Genomic DNA, 20,745 nt, shown 5'->3' with positions numbered 1-20,745 from the left:
AAATTTTAATTTATCTACATATTTCTAAATTTTACATTTTTCGATTTTTTAATACTTTAGTTTTTCGGCATTTCGGTTTTTCAATGTTTCAAATTTTTAGATTTTTAAATTTTTTAATACATACATATATCAAATGCTGAATCTTTCGGATTTCGATTTTTCAGTTTTTCGATTCTTCACTTTTTTAGTATTTCAATTTTTATATTTTTAAATGTTTACATTTTTCAATTTTCACTTCCCGAGCGTAAGGAAGGATAGCAATCGAGTCCATCGGCCGAATTGCCACTTTCATGTTTTCTCGACCAGTCATGACCTATAGAGTACGAAAAAAGTGGTCCCCGTCTCCGTCTGTCTGTCCGTCTATCCATTTTTATTAGAGAAATAATCACCGAAACTACTGGACCGATTGTTGTCATATTTTGTAGGTAAGTATATTATGATCACGTAGATGGTGAAACACTAACTAAAATTTGGATAATCATCCCCGCCACCAATGGTGTGACGTCATTTCCAAAATTTATAACAAAAAGTTTTTTTTTTAAATCTTCTAAAATAAGATACTCCTGCATTTGTAGTGTGTAGATATCCAGATCTTACACTGAACAGAAATAAAATTAGTCGTTAGAATGAGAAGAGAGGGGAGGAGGGTGGGTGGGGCTAGTACTTGCCTAGATAAGGCTGATTTTGGCAAAGTATCTACTCTCTAAGAAAATAAAGGGTGGGTAGGCTGTCTAATACTTGCCAAGATAAGACTGATTTTGGCAAAAGATGCGCTTTCCATGAAAATAGAGGGTGGGTGGACGGGGCTAGTATTTCATAAGATAAGACAAATTTTGGCACTTTTGACATTTTCGACCATTTTTGAAAATTAGTTGAATACATTTGCTTCTAGATTTCGATATCCAGAAGTGATTGTCTCATTTTCAGTGATTGATTGTATCCAATCTGAGTGAAATGAATGATCTTATACTGAGCAGAAATGAAATTAGTCGTCGGAACGAAAAGATGGGGGTGGGTGGGGCTAGTACTTACTAGGATAAAACTGATTTTGGCAAATGCCATACCCTCTAAGAAAACAGAGGGTGGGTGGGCGGGCCTAGTCCTTGCTAAGACAAGGCTAATTTTGGCAAATGAGAAAATAGGGGGCAAATCTAAAAAATATTCATTCAATGATAAATCACAAGTAAAAACTCATCATACTGTGCACATTTTGGGTACATTTTATTCGGCAAAATTTTGAGATAACGTCAGACAGACGGAAACGGGGCACCTATTTCTTCGTATTCTAGAAAGCGTAAAAGTAGAGAGTCGGCCAACGGACTCGATTACAATATTTCCTTGGCTTAAACTCGGGAAGTAAAAAATCACCCGGTATAAGCCGATTTATCAAGCAATTGAATTGGCGTCGTGCAGAAGAGAATTAGACACGACAATAATTATAATTAGATTTTGTACGACAACCTGAAACTGCAAAATCACCGCTTCTTGACTGCGAACTGACAAGTAAGTATAGGAATATGTCGACGTAATCCAAGCCGGGCTTTTGTTTCAACAATTGTTCGATACCCACTCACACATTTATCACACAATATATAATTGTGTGAGACGGAACGTGTTATAATATGTAAGAATTATTATTAAACCCATTTTCCCCTTTTCTACACTGCACAACACTGGTCCAGGGAAGCGATAACGAAGCGATAAATGACATAAATATAAATTCAGATGCGAAAGAAAAAGACCACCACATTTTATCGGTACCGATATTTTATCGTTATAGAAACAAAATCGCACCCCAGAACCCACGATTTCGTTATTAATTTCTAGAAGTTCGTCACCGTGGGGTGCACTAAATCCGCCCGCCTATTATAATACTAAAATCACAAATTTTTCAATCCCAGTCAAAGTCGTAAACGTACAAACTTTTCGTCCCACTCTACGTCCGTCTAATTTAACCCATCTGACCCCCTCATAACTTCCAATACCGTCACTTCGCAAACCGTGCACCTACATTCCTCTCACATACCGCGACTTTTTTCCTCTATTCAATAAAAAGCCAAAGCCAACAGATGATTGACAGTCCTCATGAATAATTCCCCATTGTAAAAATCCATAATCAAGCTCGCATCGAGCCCGGCTGGACTTAACACCATCAAAATCCACCCAAACAGGTATTAAGCCACATCCATTATATCCTCAACATCTTCGAAAGCAACCACCACCAATCTCTCCCGACCATCGAAGAATTCCGACACATTAAAACCGGCGCCATCCCGACGGACGCACCAAACCGAAATCCGCAAAAGGCCACTCCACCCCCAGCCGCCACCACGTCACACTCCCAGACGCAACTACTCACCGTCCTCATCCTCCGCGAAGACGTACATAATAACGCACCGCTGGAAAACGACGAAAAAACAATCACGCAACGAAAACGGCAACACGCTCCGGTCGCGGCCATCTACGGACTGAGTGAAAAAATCCGCTCTCGAGAAGCGAGGATCTAGAGGGCCAGGTATAGGATGTACAGTCGAGTCAAAAGTGCCTTCAACTGGCGCCTCGGCTGAGCTCAGCGCCATTAGCGCACTTCAATAATACAACAGACGTTTAATTATCGGAGGATGAGTGACGGCTGGTCGGGTTTTTTCGTGATAATTGCACACGAGCGGTACCGCCCGGGGTGGTACCGTTTTTCCGGGATGAGGGTTTGTTTAGGTTAGGGCGCTCTTCCGGCCGAAGGCGAGGAAAACCACAATGCTGGATTTATCCGAGGCAGTAAAACTAACAATAGACGGGTCTGGCGGAGAGAAATTTACCAGTTTTAGGTTTTTATGGCGTTCTGCTCTGAAACAATAAATGGAGATGTGTCTGTGTCTGGATCAAACGTAGTATGTGTGGTATATATAGTGGGTGAGGTGAAAATAGACGGATAAAATTTTTGAACTGTGATTAGTGGAAATCGAAAAGCCAAGGTTTAAGCCGGAAGCGGGTCAGAATTAGTGGTACTACCTTGAAAATTATTATTCAAGCACACGTTGTACTGCAGCGTCAATCGTCCTTTCCATTGTTTTCATTACCTTGTCACTATAGCATCAAAAGGCAGATAAATCTAAACACTTGTACATGGTCCATTTTTTTCTCTACGTTTCCTAACCCCTAGAATGGTAAAAAATAGGTCTCCCGTTTCCGTCCGTCCGAATTTTAACCAAGCAGATAATCTCCGAAAGTATTGTACTTCCACTTTATGACAAGATAATAAACATTATCACCTCATTATTACCCCACGAGGGACAATATGAGTTGAATAACAAAGTACGGTCTTGCAAGACAGCGACCACTTTCTTATTTATGACTAGGGATTTACTCCATTATCCCCATCATCAATTTCGACACAATGGACCTGTCATAAAAACCTAAACTGGGAAGACAAAACTAGACACCCATGATTCAAATAGTCAAATTTTATATGTGCATTAGGGTTATCGTGTAAATGGTAAAACACTGAGCAAAATTTGGCTAATCCAACAACAATAAAGATACTCCTACACTTGTGGTTTATGACTATGTGTTGAGTTTTTCCCATAGACATCCAGATTTTTGGAAAAAAAATCAAAATTGTACAATTTTTCGATTTTTCAATTCCTCGATTTTGCAATTTTCGATTTCCTCATTTTTTATTTTTCAATTTCTGGAGATTTGATGTTTCGATATTTCAATTTTGGGCTATTTCGGCTTCTCGACTTTTCCATTTTCCAATGTTTTCATAATTAGAAATTTCAATTTTTCGATTTTCTAAATTTAACATTTTCCGGTTTCCCGATTTCTCGTTTCTTTTTGCTTTTTCGGTTTTTCGATTTGATGGTTTTTTATTTTTAAATATTTTATTTTTAACGTTTTTCATTTCTAGGATTCTCAGTTTTTCGATTTTTCAATTTTGCGATATCTCAATTTCACGAATTTCAATTCAATTTTTCGAGATACTTCGACTTCAATTTTTCCATCTTTGAGTTTTGGGGTTTTTCAATTTTTCAGAGTTTGGATTTTTCGATTTATCGAGATTCTTCTGAATTTTCGATTTCTCGATTTCAATTTTTCAATTTGTTGACTCCCTATATTTTACATCTTGTGATTTCACTCATTTTAAAAATGTTTGGATTTTTTTCATTTTTCGATATTCCAGTTTTGTGACTTTTTTGGTTTTCCATTTTTCAATTTCACGATTTCTCGTTTTTCGATTTTTCAATCTCATTTTTAAAATTTTTCGATTTTTCAGGTTTTTCATTTTTTAATTTTTCCATATTTCATTTTTGGGATTTTTTTTGGTTTTCGATTTTTCAATTTTTCTTACATTTTTTCATTTTTAGATATTTTAATTTTTTGATTTCTCGAGATTTTGAAATGTTTCAATTTCTCGGTTTTTGATTTTTCAGTTTATAGATTTTTGAATTTTTCGATTTGACGATTTTTTAATTTGTTGACATTTCAATTTTTGGATTTTTCCATTTTTCGAGATTCTTAGATTTTTCTATCGCTCGACTTTTCAGTGTTGAGTCAATCAGTTTTGAGATTTTTTTCGTTTTCGATTTATCAATTTTTTTTTTCTATTTTTTCATTTTTCGAATTTGCAATTTCTCATTTTTAAAATTTTTGATTTTTCAGTTCCTCGATTTTCCAATTTTCGATTTAGTGATTTTTAATTTTTCAATTTCTGGAGATTTGATGTTTCGATTTTGGGCTATTTCGGCTTTTTTTATTTCTGGGCTTCTCAGTTTTTCGATTTCTCAATTTTGTGATATCTCAGTTTTTCGATTTATCGATTCATCAATTTTTCCATCTTTAAGTTTTGGGGTTTTTCAATTTTTCAGAGTTTGGATTTTTCAATTTATCGAGATTCTTTCGAATTTTCGATTTCTCAATTTCAATTTTTCGATATTTTAGTTTTGGGAATTTTTCTTTTTCGATTTTTCATTTTTTCTACGATTTTTCAATTTGATTCTTTGATTTCATATATTTTAATTTTTCAATTTCACGATTTCTCGTTTTTTCGATTTTTCAGGTTTTTCATTTTTTAATTTTTGTTACATTTTTTCATTTTTCGATTTCTCGTTTTTTGATTTTTCCATTTGTTAACATTTCAATTTTTCGATTTTTCCATTTATCGACTTTTCAATATGGATTAAAATTACTCAATTTCTCGATTTTTCAGTTTTTCGAGATTCTTAGATTTTTCTATATCTCGACTTTTCAGTTTTTTGATCTCAGTTTTTCGATGTTTCATCAGTTGAGATTTTTTTCGTTTTTATTTTTCAATTGTTCTTCTATTTTTCATTTTTCAGCGTTGACCAAGTTTTCGATTTCTCGAGATTTGGATATTTCAATTTATCAATTTTTAGATTTTGGGCTATTTCGACTTCTCGAACTTTTGATTTTTCGAATTTTTCAACTGATCTGTTTCCATTTTTTGATTTTCCAATTTTTTGTTGTTCAAATATCTAAATTTCTCAATGTATACACATTTCAGTTTTTGGATTTTTTTCAATTTTTCGATTTTCTGAATTTTAAATTAGTCGATTTCCGGAATTCTCGTTTTTTGACTTTTTTCCATTTCTCGACTTCTCGGTTTTTCAATGTTTACAATTTCTTGAGATTCTTAGACTTTCCGATTTCTCAACTTCTCAGTTTTCCGATGTGTCAGTTTTGGGATTTTTGTTTGTTTATCGATTTACAATTTTTCTTTGATTTCTCAATTTTTAGATTTTTCAGGTTTTTGACTTTTCAATTTTTGTAGATACATCGACTTTTAATTTTTTTGGTATCTCAGTTTTTGGATTTATCGATTGATCAGTTTTTCCATTTTTGAGTTTTGGCGTTTTTCAATTTTTCAGAGTTTGGATTTTTCGAGATCCTTCGGAATTTTCGATTTCTTGATTTCAATTCTTCGATATTTCAGTTTTGGTAATTTTTCTTTTTCGATTTTTTCATCTTTTCTACGATTTTTCAATTGATTCCCTAAATTTTAGATTTTTCAATTTCACGATTTCCCGTTTTTTCGATTTTTCAGGTTTTTCATTTTTTAATTTTTCGATATTTTAGTTTTTTTCAACTTCTTAAACTTTACATTTTTCGATTTTTCAGTGTTATCAATTTTTCGATTTCTCGAGATTTGGAAATGTTTCGATTCTCAATTTTTCCATTTTTCAATTTTCCGATTTTTGATTTTTCGATTTGATCATTTTTGAATTTGTTAACATTTCAATTTTTCGATTTTTCCATTTTTTGACTTTTCAATACGGGTTAAAATTTGTCAATTTCTCCATTTTTCAGTTTTTCGAAATTCTTAGATTTTTCTATTTATCGACTTTTCAGCTTTTGGTCTCAGTTTTTGGATGTTTCATCAGTTTTGAGATTTCTTTCGTTTTCGATTGATCAATTTTTCTTCAATTTTTCATTTTTTTTTTAATTGTCCATGTTTCGATTTTGCAATTTCTCATTTTTAAAATTTTTGATTTTTCAGTGTTGACCAAATTTTCGATTTCTCGAGATTTGGATATTTCAATTTTTCAATTTTTAGATTATGGGCTATTTCGACTTCTCGAATTTTCGATGTTTCGAATTTTTCAATTGATCGATATTTCCATTTTTTGATTTTCCAATTTTTTGATGTTTCGATTTCTTAGTTTCTCAATTAATCCACATTTCAGTTTTGGGATCTTTTATTTCTCGATTTTTTCATTTTTCGATTTTCTGAATTTTAAATTCGTCGATTTCAGGATTTCTCGGTTTTTGAATTTTTTTTTTCATTTCTCGACTTCTCGGCGTTTCAATGTTTACAATTTTTTGAGATTCTTAGACTTTCCGATTTTTTTATATCTCAGTTTTTCGATGTTTCAGTTTTGGGATTTTTTTTGTTTATCGATTTACAATTTTTCTTCAATTTCTCAATTTTCAGATTTTTAAGGTTTTTGATTTTTTAATTTTTCGAGATTCTTCAGTGTTTCGACATTTCAGTTTCGAAAGACTTTTTTTTCGTTTTCGAATTTCAATTTTTTGATTTCTTAAATTTTAGAGTTTTCGGTTTCAAGATTTTGTTTTTTGATTTTTCAATTTCTCAATTTTTAAGTTCTTCGATTTTTAAGTGTTATTAATTTCTTTGGTTTCTGGGTCTTTTGATCCTTCGATTTTTCATTTTCTCAATTTATTTAAATTTAAATTTTGGGAATTTTTAATTTCCCGTTTTTTTTTTGACTTGCCAGTTTTTCGATTTGACGATGTTTAAATTTTTTGATATTTTAATGTCCTTAATTTATTAAATTTCAGATTTTTCGATTTTTTAGTGTCATAAATTTTTCGATTTTGAGTAATTTCGACTTCTCGTCTGTTCGATTTCTCAGTCTTCTGATGCTTCGATTTTTCAACTTTTCGATTTCTTAATTAATGTACATTTCAATTTTTTAATTTTGTAGCATTTAAATTTTTCTATTATTCCATTTGTAGACTTTTCGGCTTTTCAATGTTTAAATTTTTTCGATTTTTCAATGTTTCGATATTTTAATGTAAGATCTTTCAGTTTGTCAATTTCTCGATAAAGTCTTGATGTTTGGATTTCTCAATGTTTCAATTTTTCAATATTTCGATTTCTTGATTCTGCGATTTTTTGCCTTTTGATTTTCCAAAATTTCAAGTTTCGAAATTTTTTGGGTTTTCAATATTTCGACTTTCGATATTTTTTCTATATATTGATTCTTGGATTTTTTGATTTTCGAATTTTCTCGGATTTTCGTTTTTTTCGATAGTCAAATTTTCAATTTGTTTTCATTTCGGTTTCTCAATCTTGCAAATTTTTCATTCTTCAGTTTTCAGTTTTTTAATTTTTTGTCTTTCCGGAAGATTTTTCAATTTTTTCGATATCCGAACTTTCGATTTTTTGGATATTCTGATTTCTCGATTTTCCGTTTTTCGATTTTTGGGAGTCCTTATTTACGACGCCACTGGTTTTTACTTTATAGAAGTCAAAAAAAATATATATCGCAAAATCTTATAATTTTTCAAAGAAGCGATATTTACTGCGCTTTACTTCAAGAGCGAGGGAAGTTCGGTTGAAATACCAATTTTTTGTGCTTGATTTTACTTAAGCGAATAAAAACGCAAAAAACATCCCCACCAGCCCCACACCCCGATACGCCACTGTCCTTATCGGACGTTCGTCTACGTTTAGTCATTTCTCCGGTCGGCCGGCGTTAAGCGACGTGTAATCATGTGTGTTGTACGTCGTGAATTGTCAAAGAGAATGCTGGTATTTCCGGGAATGTAATGATTTAACGTCGAAGAGGATTAAATTCATGCAAATGATGACTTAACGTTGGCTGTATCCGTAATTATCGTACGTCAATTCTCGACGAAAGCAGAAATTTTTGCACGCCATTGTCGAGTCCGAGTGTCAGTGTCGGGTTTGTTTTTGTTGGAGGAAAAATCCATTAAGCTGACAATAGATGGAGGACCCGCGGCTAAAAATAATAAATTCGTCAGTGTGGATTGGATTTAGAACATTGCCAGTTGTGGATGGTATTGGTAATTCGAGACAGAAAATTAGTCGATAAAAAAAGTGATCAGGAGATCCATATCATGAAGATTTTTTTGCTTTCATAGGGGCTAGAACTAGTCATTAAAAAATTTAAATATACTTTAACGTACATTTACCTCATTTAAGTAACTCGTTTGATACGATTTATGCCATCATGTTAATAAATTCAATCTTGTAAACTAGTAATTGTATTATAAAATAAGTAAAAATTGTTGTTTATACCTGGGAAATTAATAAGAAGCCTGTTTTCTTTAATTCAATAACACCGACTTATGATGGAACTTGTTACGTAACAATTTGGTTCACACGGTCTAATTTACAAAGTTGCAGACTTTCAACTTGTCAGATTTTTTTTAATAGTGACAGACTTCGAAACGAATCTAAAAATTTAAAGTGATGACGTCATCTCCTCTCGATCTAGACTCAAAAACTAAATTATGAGTCGCACACGGTATTAGCGTCAAAGCTGCAACAGAAGTTACTCGTTTTAACATTTTCAAAATTTTCAATTTTGAAAATTTCCAACGAAAGGTGTGCCAATTTATATTTTCGGTTAAAGAAAGCGTGATATATTGGACTTGGCCGACTCGACGTCGGCTTTCGTGGAGTCGGAAATCCTAGAAACTGAATCAAATTTAATAAGCACCTTTTTTGGTCATGTAAACAAAAATTCGAAGATGGCAATAAAAAAATCTGAGGTCATACCATTGATGACGGGCTCGTCAAACGTGACCGAGTTGTTGAAATTTATTGCCATAAATCTCCGCTTGATTTTGTAATGAATAACAAAAAAGTTATTGGATATTTTTATTCCGACTAGGATTGACGGTATCGTTTTATCTTAACAAATACTAGCCCCGCCCACCCGCCCTTTCTTTTCTTAGAGAGTATCTCATTTGCGAAAGTCAGTCTTATCTTACCAGCTACTAACTGAAGAAATAAGAAATCTTGGCCAAATTGATATCGTATTACTTACAACTTTTATTATTTTTCGACGTTCTGTAACTCCAAGAGGATGAAAAAATAGGTCCGCCATTTCCGTCCGTCATGTGTCGGCTGTCAATTTTTAATAAAAAGGTGTAGTTGGAAAAATGCTAACCAAAATTTGTTTCATTTTATCATCCCCACCAACAATTTGATGACGTCACTTCAAAATTTTGCAGGGTAAATACTATTTAAATTTAATAAAATAATATAATAACTGCACTTGTTGTTTATGAATCCGTCTTCAGTTTTTACTCTAGGCGTTCAGATTTTCACAAAAAAAAATCACAATTGAACATTTTATAGTAACATAAGAGCAACAGCTCATTGGCTCAGCGATTAGTGCTAATAACGAGAAGATCGCGGGTTCTAATCTTTCATGCGCCAGTTTTTTTTTAAACTAGCATTCCTGCATTTTTTTGTTAATGTTTTTTTACTTATTATTTTCTATCTTTTTACTTAATCTTTTTTATCTTTTTACATTTTTTTATTCTTCATGGACAAGCATTTTTTTATTACATTTTTATGATCATTTTTCCAATTTTTCTTGTTTGTTGATAAAAATGTTTTGATTATTACAAATTTTGAAATATAGAAATTTCAATTCTTTGACAGAACACCCTATATTTTACTACCCACATACTGAAACATTTTTAAAACATATTTTGCCACTTTTCTGGGTTGTCGAAAGGACGGCAAATTATTACTCTACAAAGAATTTTCTGTAATTTGTTTTTTTTTCCTTTGAATAAAGACAATTTCAAAGTTTTTTGAAACATTTTTGAAAATGATTCCTCTAATTTTCTCGGTTCTTTGCAGAGAGAATTTGAATATTATTTCAGATTCGTTACATTGAAGAAATGTTCTAGTAGCTCAGTGTTTTTTTTCTTTTGAATCCGCAATTAAACATTTTTTGAAAATATTTTCACCATTTTCTAAATTACAGCAAGGAGCAGAACTAAAACGAAGAACTCTTTATAAATTAGTATTTTATTTCTTTCGCATCGCTGCCGTTTTAGCAATTTTTGGAAAATTTTGGAAAAATATTTTGTCAATTTTCTCGGTTGTTAGAATCGGTAAGAGCAAAATGGCGTCAAATTATTAATCTATAAAGAATTCTCTATAACTTGGTCTTTTTTTCTTTGAATGAAAGTCCATTTTAACGTTTTTTGAAAAATTTTTGAAAACGATTTTTTTAATTTTCTCGGTTCTTTGCAGAGACAATTTAAATATTATTTCAGATTCGTTACTTTGAAGAAATGTTCTAGTAGCCCAGCGTTTCATTTCTTTTGAATAGGCAATTTAAACCTTATTTTTGGAATTTTTTTGAAAATATTTTCACCATTTTCTAAATTGCGGCAAGGAGTAGAACTAAAACGAAGAAATCTTTATAAATTAGTTTATTCCTTTCGCATCGCTGCTGTTTTAGCAATTTTTGGAATATTTTGGAAAAATATTTTGTCAATTTTCTCGGCTGTTAGAATCGGAAATAGCAAAATGACGTCAAATTATTAATCTACAAAGAATTCTTTATAACTTGGTCTTTTTTTCTTTGAATGAAGGCCATTTTAACGTTTTTTGAAAAATTTTTGAAAATGATTTTTTTAAATTTCTCGGTTCTTTGCAGAGACAATTTGAATATTATTTCAGATTCGTTACTTCGAAGAAATGTTCTAGTAGCCCAGTGTTTTTTTTCTTTTGAATATACAATTTAAAACTATTTTTGGAAATTTTTTGAAAATATTTTCACAATTTTCTAAATTACAGCAAGGAGCAGAACTAAAACAAAGAACTCTTTATAAATCAGTATTTTATTCCTTTCGCATCGCTGCCATTTTAGTAATTTTTGGAAAATTTTGGAAAAACATTTTGTCAATTTTCTCGGCTGTTAGAATCGACAAGAGCAAAATGACGTCAAATTATTAATCTACAAAGAATTCTTTATAACTTGCTCTTTTTTTTCTTTGAATGAAGGCCATTTTAACGTTTTTTGAAAAATTTTTGAAAATGATTTTTTTTAATTTCTCGGTTCTTTGCAGAGACAATTTGAATATTATTTCAGATTCGTTACTTCGAAGAAATGTTCTAGTTGCCCAGTGTTTTTTTTCTTTTAAATAGGCAATTCAAACCTTTTTTTGGAAATTTTTTGAAAATATTTTCACCGTTCTTTAAATTACAGCAAGGAGTAGAACTAAAACGAAGAACTCTTTATAAATCAGTATTTTATTCCTTTTGCATCGTTGCCGTTTTAGCAATTTTTGGAAAATTTTGGAAACATATTTTGTCACTTTTCTCGGCTGTTAGAAAGGGCACAACCAAAATGACGCCAAATTATTTATTAATCTACAAAGAATTCTCTATAATTTGGTCTTTTTTTTTCTTTGAATGAAAGTCCATTTTTACGTTTTTTGAAAATGATTTTTTTTTTATTTTCTCTGTTCTTTGCAGAGACAATTTGAATATTATTTCAGATTCGTTACTTCGAAGAAATGTTCTAGTAGCCCAGTGTTTTTTTTTTCTTTTGAATTTAAACCTTTTTTTTGGAAATTTTTTGAAAATATTTTCACCATTTTCTAAATTACAGCAAGGAGTAGAACTAAAACGAAGAAATCTTTATAAATTAGTGTTTATTCCTTTCGCATCGCTGCTGTTTTAGCAATTTTTGGAATATTTTGGAAAAATATTTTGTCAATTTCCTCGGCTGTTAGAATCGGAAAGAGCAAAATGGCGTCAAATTATTTATTAACCTACAAAGAATTCTCTATAATTTGGTCTTTTTTTTCTTTGAATGAAGGCCATTTCAAAGTTTTTTGAAAAATTTTTGAAAATGATTTTTTTTAATTTTCTCGGTTCTTTGCAGAGACAATTTGAATATTATTTCAGAATCGTTACTTTGAAGAAATATTCTAGTAGCCCAGTGTTTTATTTCTTTTAATAGGCAATTTAAACCTTTTTTTGGAAAATTTTTGAAAATATTTTCACCATTTTCTAAAATTACAATGACCTGACTGTAAATCTACGAAGAACTCTCTAGAAATCAGTATTTTATTCCTTTCATATCGTTGCCGTTTAAACAATTTTTGGAAAAATCTACAAATGGGACTATTTTAATCCGTTTTTTGCATTTTTTTTTCCATAATTTTCTCTGTGTTGCGGAGACGAAATCAATCAAATTTCATTTTCTTTCAACTGCCGATGCAGAGGTGCTTGTAATGTGAACGTGCTAATAGTCGAATTCTTTCGAAGGATAAATTTGATAGAGGTTAATCCAAAACGAAAATAACAAAATTAAATTTGACAATTGGAATTTTGTTTGAACCATGGAAACTAAGTGATCGTTTTTTGTACATCCATAGAGTTTACGAGATTTTTTTGTATAAATGACAATAAATTTTCATATACAGAGTGTTCATAAAAATGTTTTGATGATAACAATTTTCAAATATCGAAATTTAGTTTTTTTCACAGAACACTTATATTTTACTAGCAATATACTGCATCTTTTTCTATTTTTTCTTTTCTTTCTTTTTTGCTGAGTATTTTTTATGTTTAAAGTTGATAAGGACAAAAAATAGAGGAAGATACAGTAATAAAATACAGGGTGTTCGATTTGAAAAAAAGAGAAATATCAATATTCGAAAATTGTTTTTTTTACAAATATACTGTATATTAAAACATGATTTAGTTCATACTACAACAAAGCGCGTACCTTTATTTATCCCTCCATAAAATATTGTTAAGACAGTCTTTAAAAATAACCCCATTCCGATTTTTTATGACCCTTCCATCGCCAAAAAAATTGGAATAACGTGGCAACGTCGCATCGAAATTTGAAAAGAAAACTGTGTTTGTAAAACCTAAGAAGAGGTCAATCCAAATACGTAAAAATACACAGGGTGTTTCATTTAAAAACACTAAATTCTGTGTCACGCCTTAAAAACAAAACATTCTGTATTGTAAAAAAAAAAGTTTTTACAGTATAGTCCTCAAAAAACCGAATTTGGTTTTTGACATTTTTCCTATCGCTAATAATTAATGAGATTCACCCTGTAAATTTACATAAATTTTATTTTGAGTTCCATGACTACAAAACGTAAAGATTTGTTGAAATCTCCATACCGAAAAATTTATTATTTCGTTCAAACAGTTGATTTCGCATTCAAATATTTGGTAATGATTAAACATGGTGACTTGTTTTTATTTGAGTGATTCGAAAATTTTGAAATAGCCAAAATTTTGAGAATTTTCTTAAATAATGACGAATTTTTGCTTTTAAAACATTTAGGTTATATATATTTTCTTAAGGACAATAAAATTGATGAAAGTTTCGAATATGAAACACCGAGAATGTTCAATTTCCAAAATTTTAATTCGAAACATGTTGAGCAAGCAAGGTTGAAATTCAGACAGTTTTCGGAATCAAAATTTTGGTTTAGATCAGCGTAAAATCGTCAATTTGTATAGTTTAAAAGCCAAAATTGGGTTCGTTTTCAGATGTGAAAAGTTTGGACTCTGCGAAATGGGAAAAAAAGCATTTTTAGAAGGAAAAGTTAAGAAAATTTTGAAATTTGAAATATAAAAAAAAATTTAAATTTCATTTGTACAGAATTTTCCAATTTTTTTATTTTGCTTTGTAAGTTATACTTTTTTTAAATGTTTGATATATTTTTTATTTATCCGTCCACAAAATATTGTTAAGACAGACTTCAAAAATAACCATATTCCTGTATAGTTAGAACCATACAACTACGGTTTTTGACTTTTTTTCAATTTCTAATAATTATTGAGACATAAAAACACGCGTTTGGTGACTCATCCTGTACATTCAGGTTTTTTGAAAATTTAATTTTTGCTAAATAAAATAACCTGAGGCGTCACATTAACATTAATTAGTTGCCGAAAATAGAGGCTGCTACTTCGACTAAATCGAAAGGTGATTGTCACTCAAGCCAATTCCTCTACATTAAAATTTCAAATTTATTTAAAAAGACCATTGGTTAAAACTATCCACAACATGCACGTCATTTGACCGAAACATCTGTTCTTAGTTCATTATAAAACTAGTAAACATGAAAACAAAAACTTGTAAACACGAAAAAAAACCAAACGATAAAACTTATTTTTCAATCGACGCACAGACGGCGTCATTTTATCCGACTGCAGTCCTATCAACTCGTCAAATGACGCAACCGAACAAACACAAACAACAATAAAACATTACGACGGATTTATGTAACATGTGTAATTTAATTAAAAAATACAACCCAATTACAAGATGACTTTTGGCGCCACGCTCGACATCACTCCCTCGGTCATCCGTCCCGTAAACACCAAATTCCAAAATAAATCACCGCCGGAAATTGCATCGCGTCGATTTTTCCCCATCGTGCCCTTCACCCGAAATCTCGCCCGAGACCCATAAAATTTGCATTTAAATTCGAAGCCGCTCGCGCACGCTTCCATTCTTCGCGCCCGTCCTTGGAGCTTGCAAAACTCACCAAGATCTAAATCCGGCGAGTGCAACGGACGATCGATGGATCGGAAACGACGCTGCGGAGTATCGCTTTGTTGTGATTGTAGGTGTCGGACGGGACGTTTCGATCGTCTTCTCGACACCTTCGATGCGAATTCGTGTTTCGCGTTCGGAATCAATCGCAAATTATGTATTATTTGCTGTGGGTACGCCGCGACCGACCTTGTCATTACCGTTCCTTTTTTCCGCTGTCCCCCGGTGCACTGATGTGTAATTATGGCGTAATTATATTTCACGTGGTTGCTCTCACGGAATCTTATTATTAATGCAGTTAACGCGGATTGCGGAGATTACGGGCGATTTGTTAGCGGTGGGAAATTCGGAGTGAGCTGGGGTCCGATCGAGAACATTAGCTATTCTCGATTTTGTCTACTGACGTATTTATAACTAATTCGTTCGAAAAATATGTATAATAGAATTCGATCCGACGGCCATTTGTTCATTAATGCTGTTATTACGGCTTGTTTATATTTATTTTAATTATAATTATTAAAGATAACACTTTTTTCCTGTAGTCAATTGCTGCGACTGAACGCGAATAATTAGAATAACCGCTGCTACTACTACTCGACCGGTAATAACTTGAGCGTTTTACTCGACTTGGAACCTTGACTTTTGCCGGCAAAACCGAGTTCCATGCTCATTGGTCTTAATTTTCAGTTAAAACAATATATCTATTCTTTGCAATAGCTTGAATGTGACCTTTGTTGTCATAAAAAACCAAATTAGTCTTGAATTTTGGCAAGGTCGTCCTCAATAGACTGTTAAATCACGAAGGGAGAAAGTCGTTTATTTTTAAATTAGGAATGTTAAGAAGAGAGAGGCGCAAGAAATTTTTCTCGAATCTATTTGAAGACACAGAACGAGTAGGGTAAAAACTCAAGGTGGATTCATAAACCACAAGTACAAGGGCAAATTTAAATCTAATTGTTGGTGGGGATTATTACATTATTTTTCGTCCAAATATTAATAATATATAGAGCAGAGTCATGGATTTTAAATTGAAGACACAAAAGTATGACGAATGCAACCTGCCATTTAAATTTTTTTTTATGTTAAAATGATGATTATTTTTTCAATAGAGCATCCATCCAATCTTTTTTCACATCATGTGAACCAATTCTTAAAAAAAAAAAAAAATTGCGAACTTTTTTTATTTATGATGACCTCTATAGACTGAAACAAATATAGTCCATACCAGTAACAGTGTAAGAAACTAAATGAGCTTATATTTTTTTCTGTTGGTCTACGATCGACAAGTAGAAAAATCGGGAAATTTGAAATATGTATTGAACTATTGAAAAATGGAAACATTTGAAAATTTTATAATTGAAAAATCAAAAATTAAAAATCGTTTCATTAAAACCGGGTAATTAAGAAATTGAAAAAATTAAAAATAATTACATATAATTGAAAAATCAAAAAATTAATAAACTGTAAAACTGAAAAATCAAAAACTTGAAGAACTGAAAATCCAAATTTTGAAAAATTAAAAATTAAAAAAATGTAAAATAGGAACAACGAACATAGGAACGGACATTTGAAAAATCAAAAACTGAATAATTGGAACGAAAAATTTTAATAACAAAGAATTATAAAATTGAAAAATTGATTCATTAAAAAAAGGACAACTGAGGAATCGAAAAATTATGAAACTGTACATCTGAAAAATTGCTAAAATATAAAATTGAAAATCGAAAAATTGCGAAATTATGAAACAGGAAAATCAAAAACTTGGAAAATTGAGAAAATCCAGAAAAATTGTAAAATAATTAAACTAAACAATTAAAAACTTAAAATATTAAATTGAAATTTTGAACCTTTAAAAATTGGATAATAATTGTAAATTGAAACTGAAAAATGAAAAATCGAAAAATTAAAAAATCTTACATTGAAAAATCAAAAACTGAAAAACTGATTAATTACAAATTGGACAATGAGAACTAGAAAAATTATAAAATTGAAAAATCAAAATTTTGCAGTTGCGAACCCGAAATTATGAAACTGAAAAATCAGAAAATTGTAAAATGGAAGAATAACAAAATTAAAAAATCGAAAAATTGCAAAATTTGAAATTGAAAAATCAAAAATTTGGAAAACTGGAAATCGAAATTTTGAAACATTAAAAATCAAAAATTGAAAAATCGGGTACCTTGTTAAAACGAAAACTTGTAAAATAATAAAACTGTAAAATCAAAAACTTGAAAATTTGTAAAATTACAAAATTGAAAAATCCAACAATGGTAAAATGGTAAAACTGAAACATCATTAAGTTTAAAAATTCTAAATGTCGAATCTCAAACAAGTGAGACATGAAAAATCGAAAATAGGAAAATCTGATAATTAAAAAAATTGATTAATTAAAAACCGGACAAGTGAGGAATCGAAAAAATTGCAACAATATAAAACTGAACAATAGAAAAAAAAAAAAAACGAAAAATTGGATAATTGTAAAATCGAATAATTGGAAAATCAGATAACTGTAAAATAGTAAAATTACAAAATTACAAAATTTAAAAATCGAAAAACTTGAAAAATTGAAAGTCCAGATTTTGAAAAAATAAAAATAAAAAAATTGGAATATCGAAACAATGAAACATCAAAAATTGAATTATTGAAAAAAACGAACGTTTTAAAAATGAATAATTATAACATAGAAAATTGAGAAATTGATTAATAAAAATCGAATAATTGAGACATCCAAAAATTGTAAAAATGTAAAATTGAAAAATTAAAAATGTGTAAGTACGAAAAATTGAAAAAAGATACCTTTCAAAACGAAACACTGTAAAATAATTAAACGAAATAATTAACAACTTGAAATATTGAATTAAAAAAAAAAAACAAAAACTAAAATTCCAAAATTAAAAATCGAAGAATTTGGCAACCGAACAATTGAAAAATTGAGAAATTGTAAAATTTTATATTGTAAAATCAAAAACTTAAAAACTGTTTATTAAAAACTGGATAACTGAGTACTAGAAAAATTGTAAAATTGAAAAATCAAAAAATTGCAGTTGGGAACTCGAAATTTTGAAACTAAACAAAATTAGAAAATCGAAAAATTGCAAAATTTTGAAGTTGAAAAGTCAAAAATTTGGAAAATTGGAAATCGAAATTTTGAAACATTAAAAATCAAAAATTGAAAAATCGGGTACCTTGTTAAAACGAAAATTTGTAAAATTACAAAATTGCAAAATTATAAAATTAAAAAATCCAACAATGGTAAAACTGAAACATCATTATGTTTAAAAATTCTAAATGTCGAATCTCAAACAAGTGAGAAATCGAAAAAATAGCAAAAATATAAAATTGGACAAAACAAAAAAAAAAATGAAAAATTGGATAATTGTAAAATCGAATAATTGTAAAATCAGATAATTGTAAAAAAGTAAAACTACAAAATTTAACAATCGAAAAACTACGAAACTCTGAAATTAAAAAATCAAAAACTTGGAAAATTGGAAGTCCAGATTTTGAAAAAATAAAAACCAAAAAATTGGAATATCGAAACAATGAAATACAGATAAATGAAACATCAAACGTTTCAAATCGAAAAATTGTAAAATAATTAAACCAAATAATTAACAACTTGAAATATTGAATTGAAAAAAAAAAAACAATGAAAAACTGTAAAATTACAATTTTAAAAATCGAAGAATTTGGCAACCGAATAATTGAAAAATTGTAAAATTTTATATTGTAAACTCAAAAACTTAAAAACTGGATAACTGAGTACTAGAAAAATTGTAAAATTAAAAAATCAAAAAATTGCAGTTGCGAACCCGAAATTTTGAAACTGAAAAATCAGACAATTGTGAGTTAGAAAAATAACAAAATTAAAAAATCGAAAAATTGCAAAATTATGAAACTGATAAATGAAGAATTTGAAAATTGGAAATCGAAATTTTGAAACGTTAATAAAAAAATTAGAAAATAGAAACAATCAAAATCGGACAATTGAAAAATCAAAAACTGAAAAATCAGATACCTTGTTAAATAAAACGAAAATTTGTGAAATAATCAAATTGTAAAACCAAAAACTTGAAAATTTGTAAAATTATAATACAAATTCAATTTAATTTTAAATCAAGAAATTGAAAGATTTGGCAACTGTAATCAAAAAAATTCTAAATTTCGGATAGCGAACAATTGAAAAATGAAAAATCGAAAAAAATGCAAAAATATAAAACTAATGGAAAAATTGGATAATTGTAAAATCCAAAAATTATATTATTAAACTGGACAGCTGAAAAATTGAAAAAAATTAAAATTGAGTGAAAATCGAACAATTTTAAAATCGAAAAATTGGAAAATCAGATAGGTAAAATAGTAAAATTACAAAATTTAAAAATCGAAAAACTGCGAAATTATGATATTGAAAAATCAAAAACTTGGAAAATTGAAAGTTGCGATTTTGGAAAACTCAAAAAACTGGAAAATCGAAATAATGGAATACGAATAATTGAAAAATCAAAAATTGAATACTTGAAAAAACGAACGTTTTTAAAAATGAAAAATTGAGAAATTGATTAATAAAAATCGAATAAATGAGACATCCAAAAATTGTAAAAATGTAAAATTGAAAAATTAAAACTAAAAAATTATAAACTTGAAATATCAAATTTTGAACAACTGAAAAATGAAAAGTCGAAAAATTACAACATCGACCAATTTCACAACCGAACAATTGAAAAATCGAGAAGTTGGAAAAGTTTATATTGTAAAATTAAAAACTGAAAAACCGATTCATTAAAAACTGTATAATCCGAACTCGAAAAACTGTAAAACTGAAAAATAGAAAATTGCAAAACTGCGAAACCGAAATTATTAAATTGAAAAATCAGACAATTGTAAAACAGAAAAATAACAAAATTTAAAAAACGAAAAACTGCAAAATTATGAAACTCAAAAATTTTGAAAATTGGAAATCGAAATTTAGAGATATTAAAAATCCAATAATTAGATAATCGAAACAATCAAATTCGGACAATTGAAAAATCAAAAATTGAAAAATTGGATAAAAAACTTGAAAATTTGTAAAATATGTAAAATTTCAAAATTATGAAATTGAAAAATCCAACATTGTTTACATCGTAAAGCTTTTTATTTAAGTTTAATGATTTTTAATTTTAAATCAAGAAATTGAAAGATTTGGCAACTCTAATCAAAAATTTAAAAATCCAAAAATTTGTAAATCGAAAAAATTTTTAATTTCGAATATCAAACAACTGAAAAATTGCTACATTAAAAACCGGACAAATGAGAAGTCGAAAAAATTGCAAAAATAAAACTGAAAAATTGATAAAATAAAAAAAATTGACAAGTGTAAAATCGAAAAATTATTATTAAACAGCACATTTGAAAAATTGAAAGTCGAGATTCTGAAAAAATAAAAATCAAAAATTTGGAAAAAAGAAATAATGAAATACCGATAATTGAAAATCAAAAACTGAGAAACTGATTAATAAAAATCGAATAACTGAGACATCTACAAATGCAAAAGATACATTTAAAAACGAAAAATTGTAAAATAATTAAACTAAAAAATTAAAAACTTGAAATATTAAATTAAAAATTGGATAGTGTAAACTCCAACAATTGAAAAACGACAAATCGAAAAATTAAAAAAATCGAAAAATTTAAA

General features: G+C 29.5%; 1 protein-coding gene across 5 annotated transcripts in view; it reads right to left on the bottom strand.

The window, feature by feature from the left end:
* The window catches only part of LOC135123356 (bone morphogenetic protein receptor type-1B), a 371,222-nt gene that overhangs the window by 24,647 nt on the left and 325,830 nt on the right, over positions 1 to 20,745 (bottom strand). Inside the window, exon 1 of one of the 5 annotated variants that reach the window (XM_064047922.1) lies at positions 2,360 to 2,462. The exons of the other annotated variants lie outside the window; for them this stretch is intronic. Coding sequence (XP_063903992.1) covers positions 2,360 to 2,387 — 28 coding nt within the window. The 5' untranslated portion in view covers positions 2,388 to 2,462. Of the gene's footprint in view, positions 1 to 2,359; positions 2,463 to 20,745 lie in introns of those variants that run through there. 5 annotated transcript variants of the gene reach the window in all.

The sequence above is a fragment of the Zophobas morio genome, unplaced genomic scaffold, assembly GCF_036711695.1.
Source record: "Zophobas morio isolate AGI-343-1 ecotype UQ-CSIRO unplaced genomic scaffold, CSIRO_AGI_Zmor_V1 ptg000006l, whole genome shotgun sequence".
NCBI lineage: Eukaryota > Metazoa > Arthropoda > Insecta > Coleoptera > Tenebrionidae > Zophobas > Zophobas morio.
Note: the sequence above shows the minus strand (reverse complement) of the source record. Positions and strands in the feature narration are given on the sequence as shown.